This window comes from Austrofundulus limnaeus, unplaced genomic scaffold, assembly GCF_001266775.1.
Source record: "Austrofundulus limnaeus strain Quisiro unplaced genomic scaffold, Austrofundulus_limnaeus-1.0 Scaffold121, whole genome shotgun sequence".
NCBI lineage: Eukaryota > Metazoa > Chordata > Actinopteri > Cyprinodontiformes > Rivulidae > Austrofundulus > Austrofundulus limnaeus.
This window is the reverse complement of record NW_013952523.1, coordinates 412,227-417,062: the sequence shown is the minus strand read 5'-3', so window position 1 is coordinate 417,062 and position 4,836 is coordinate 412,227. Positions and strand designations below refer to the sequence as shown.

The following is a 4,836-nucleotide window of genomic DNA, read 5'->3' as shown; positions in this document are numbered from 1 at the left end:
TTTTTTGGTCTTTATGGATCCAAAGAAGTCTTCCTCATCAGACAGGCTGCTGTTTGTGCCGTTGTCATCATCAGCATCAGTGTCCAAGTGTTCCTTGATGTAGTCTAGGCTTGTAACAATATATTTTGTAAAGTATTACTTTTGCACACTTCTGCATTATTTATAGTACATATGTGTATTTTTTGTGAGCATGCTCATGCACATGCACAGATGTTTTTATATTTACCAGATTTTAAGATGTTCTCATCTGTAGTCCAGTTTGGTCTGAATTTATGAGCTCAGGTTCTTTCATTATCTCAGCAAATCATTTCTGAATCCCTTCCTGCAGGGCATCAATGAGAGGTGCACACACTTTGCAAGATGATACCAGCTTCTTCAGCTTGTCTCGCAACTGGTGTAGAGTTGGCAGGAGGAAGCCCATGTGCACAGATGATTCCCCTTGAAGAATGTTGAGCGCCATGGCAATAGGTTTCATCACAGCAACATACTCAGCCAGAAATCCCATTTCAGCTGGATTCAACCTTTAAATGAAAAACAGATTTTAGTTTTTGTTGGTACTGTACATTAAATGTGCACAATGCATGTTTTTCTAACACATACATACAATATAAAAGTTGATGAACATTTTTATCAAGTCTTATTAGAAACACGGTTTTACTATGTAAGAAAATTCGTATTCAATAAACTGAAGTCGATATTAAAAACGCCATTGTTAAATAAAATGATTTGTAGAATGAATCAAACCATACAACACCAGAACTCTGGATCTGAGTGAGGTTTATTGTCATTCAAGCTGACAGGAAACCAACACTCCCGAAAAACCAGGAAGTTTATCTGTTTATACAGGTTCTTCAATGCCTGCGTTCGCCCCCTACTGACCTACGGCTGAATCACAGGCATTCAGACAAAATCCTCAGCTCATGTCATCACAACGTTTAATTATGTGTTGTCACAGATATTTCGGACTAATCTATTATCAATCAAAACATACGAGATTAAACACTGTCAACATTACAAAAAGGAAAACCTAAGAATATAGTGATGTGCTTTTAACATCAGTACAAACCTCTAATAACTTCAAATTTCTTCAACTATTTTAAGTATTTGTATGTAATATTAACAYGAGTTTTGCCAACTTACATCTTGATATGCAAGGTTGTACATACACTGTGAAATGCAGCTTCTCTCTGTTCCTTGTGAATACGCACCAGTCTTTACACAGCTAGGAACACAACAGTTTGATTAGGCCGAAGGAACTGCAGTTTGCATTCACGTTCAACAGTTTCAAACCCCTTGCTTGACCTGCTCGTTTTATTCCACAGAGCAGTACRTTTAGCAAAAGCAGATCGAGATAGAATTCTATAGGTTTCATGTCCCACTTCTGCATGGGTGGCATCAACTGTTGATATATAAGATTCAGCAGATGGCATGCACATTTTTGGTGTTTTGGAAGTTGGTACTCAAGGCTAGTGTCATCATTCAGAATGACAGTGATGTGAGTATCAGTCACATGGAGGCAGTGCTTAAAAGCCTGAATTTTGCCTGAAACTCTCAGACTGAAGAAGTCTCTTGGAGGAGAGACGAAACGTTTCATTAGAGAAGAACCCATCCAGAAAACTATACAATTTTTTTCTTTTTGAACCTGATGATCCATCTCTGACTCACTTTCATCTTCTGATGCTTCGTCCACGATGGAGTCTTTCTCCTTTTGTCTGCTGACATCTTTATCTTCTTTTTCATCCACACCACACAAACGAACGGCTTTCAAGAAGTTAGAGCCACTGGTGTCGGTCTTTTCTGCTCAGATTCAGCTATCGGGGCATGAAGCTAACGTTTACTCACAATGCTAATGCTACCCTTAACTCTCTGGCGCTCAAGCGGTGGAGGAGCCAAATGGCTGGCTCACTGCTGCCAACTAGCAGTCAGAGGCTGAACTACAACATAAAATGAACGGCTGGCAGGAATGTTGACATTTTAAACCTTTAATAAAAAATCAATACAGGGCTTTAGAATATCGATACAGTATCGGGAAATGAAATATCTCGATATTTCAATGTATCAATGTTTTCTTACACCCCAATCCACGTCATCATTTACCCAGAATGCTTTGTGCGTAAATAAAATGGCACCGTCCGTGTAATATATTTTTAAACTTTAAGGTTAAAAATTATAAAAACTAAACAGCATTGTATATTATTACGTGTATTATTACAGTCTTTATTTTACAGTTAAAATATATGTTTATTAAATAAAGTCTAATGTTACAACTAATTGTGGATCCCTTTAAGGTGGTGTCTACCCTGAGAACATGTTGAGATTTCACAGGGGAGATTTAGAATGTTTCTGAAGGAAAGGGTGTTTGGATTCCTCTCCTAAAGCTGTTAAATCTACAGCCAGATCACAGGAAAGAGACAGAAAATGTCTGAATAATACACATCAGTAGGGATGAGCGATGGGGTCGTAAAAGTCAAACACGGAATTTTCTGGTATTTATTACAGTAACAATAAATGACCTTTTTGAGCCATATATGACTGCAGAAAGTCTAGAAACACAAAGCCAAAATTAAAATCTTGGTCTTAGTCACTCTAGACTGGACTGAAACTGAGAATGCTACTGTACTTATGACACGACCTTTGTCCTCCTGTGACTCCTCCCTCAGAGTCCTTTTAGCAGCTGTGAGTCCGTACTTCCGGGCCATGTTCACCAGCCCTCTGGTGGAGTCCCGTCTCACTGAGATCCGTCTGGAGGAAGTAACGCCGTCCATCATGGAGACTGTCATCCAGTTTGTGTACACCGGTGAGGCCGGGCTCTTTCTGGACACGGCCGAGGACTTGTTCGTGGCTGCCAACCGGCTTCAGGTCATGCCTCTACAAGACCTGTGCTCCAGGTGAACTTCACAGATTGTAGTTGGGCTGTAACTGCAGTTCATCCACCTGTTGTTGTTTTTTTTTAGACTTTAGGTGCAGCTAACAAAAGCAGCTACAGTAAATACAGTTGCATGAAAAAGTATGTGAACCCTTTGGGATTTCATGGATTTCTGAACAAATTGGTCATTAAATGTGTTCTGATCTTCATCGAAGTCACAACAATAGACAAACACAGTCTGTTTAAACTTATACCACACAAAAAATTATATGTTTGCATGGTTTTATTGAAATACTGATATTACATAAAAATAAACTACAGAAAGTTGTTAAAACCTCTCTTCCTTCAGACATTTGTTGGATAGTGATGCTGCAGGTTAAAGTGCATGTTTATTGACGGCTGGATGGTTTATTTTTGTATAAAGGCAAAACTGGAGGTTAAAACACAAGTTTCATGCCATGAATGTATTTAGTAGATGTACATTATGTTTGTTGTTTGTTGCACTTGTAAAATACAGCTAATTTAACCAGAGAACTCTGAATATCTTTATATTCAATGCTTTTTATTGAGTGACACACGTGTGCTTGGTTGTAATACAGTAGAATCCCCGAACCATTGCTTTTATTTTCGGTCTTAAATTTCATTCAAGGTGGTATTAAAAAGGTCTTAAAAAGTCTTAAATTTGACTTGTTAAAACCTGCAGATACCCTGAAATAAGACACCATGAGGTGGAATGATTTGTGGGAATAATGTCGAAATCCCAGCTACATTAATAAATATATGGATATATTTCTACACAAATGCTGTCAGAATGTATGGTTCTGTTTGGGAAGCAGATGTGTACACACACACGATACACATGGATTTTATTTTGAAATCAGAAGTTTCAAAAAGACGACAGCTGTACGGTTTCAACCATAGATTATCAAAAGCTTTTATATTAATTTTTCTGCTGTGTTTACAGTTCGTCTTTCACAGAATTAATTATTTTTTGCTCTGACTTCCACATTTATCACTGGACTTATCACATAATCTCCTTACTGCACACCCTCCCTACTCTGTGTGTGGGACCGGAGCAGACGCTGTATAAATTGGGGTGCAAACAAACAGCTGTGCACTGCAGCGGAGCGGAGCAGAGCCGCATGTAGTGTAAATCCGGGGTTACCGTGGCCACATAAACATCAAGGCTTTTAGAGATATTTTTGTAACCTTTTCCAGCTTCATGCAAGTCAACAATTCTTGAACGTGGGTCTTCTGAGAGCTCTTTTGTACGAGGCATGATTCACATCGAGCAATGCTTCTTTTAGTGATCCCCGATTAGTTGTAACATTACAATTTATTTAATAAACATTTATTTTAACTGTAAAGACTGTAAAAATACTGTAGGCTGTTTAGTTTTGTAAATTTTTAAAAATATATTTTAACACGGACGGAGCCATTTTATTTACACACAAAGCATTCTGGGTAAATGTTGACGTGGATAGGTCCTCGGTGTGAGCGAGCTGTATCCACCCTGAAGGTTAAATCTTGGACAATATCTGACGATCGACTCAAATGAAACCAGAGAGCGTTGACAGAGAGGAGCAGGTAGAAATGACTCAGCCTGGAACTGAAAATATAGATGGAGGACAACAGAGCTGCTTCATGGAAGAAAAACCTCAGCTTAGCCTGTTAGCCTTTGCGCTAGCGCCAACACTATATTGCCTTATATGTATTAGCTCAGCGCTAGCACGGCAAGCTAATGAGCTAAACTGAGGTCCTCCATCCATATTTTCAGTTACAGCTGAGTCATTTTTGGATTCCTCTCTCTGTCGTGAATGGATCGAGGACCTCGGTGCTGAGGCGAGAATTTGTAGCACCGAGCTAATACATGTATATCGTGATAGTGTTGTGGCTAATACTAAAGCTAACAGGCTAAGCTGAGGTTCTTCTTCCAAGAAGCAGCTCTGTTGTCCTCCATCTATATTTTC

At 38.9% G+C, this 4,836-nt stretch overlaps 1 protein-coding gene and 1 long non-coding RNA gene across 2 annotated transcripts in view; one reads left to right on the top strand and one right to left on the bottom strand.

Annotated features, from left to right (window-relative positions):
• Window positions 1-6: 6 nt before the first annotated feature.
• LOC106522124 (uncharacterized) lies at window positions 7-1,856 on the bottom strand. Its single transcript, XR_001310750.1, has 3 exons — window positions 1,666-1,856; window positions 227-521; window positions 7-109 (listed from the first exon to the last, which is right to left on the bottom strand). It is a non-coding gene; the product is annotated as an uncharacterized LOC106522124 (long non-coding RNA).
• An 804-nt stretch (window positions 1,857-2,660) lies between these two features.
• si:dkey-260j18.2 (kelch-like protein 17) overlaps window positions 2,661-4,836 on the top strand; it is a gene marked incomplete at both ends in the record, with an annotated part of 4,283 nt that continues 2,107 nt past the window's right edge. The window contains 1 exon segment of the mRNA XM_014014985.1: window positions 2,661-2,888. Within this exon segment, the coding sequence (XP_013870439.1) occupies window positions 2,661-2,888 (228 nt within the window).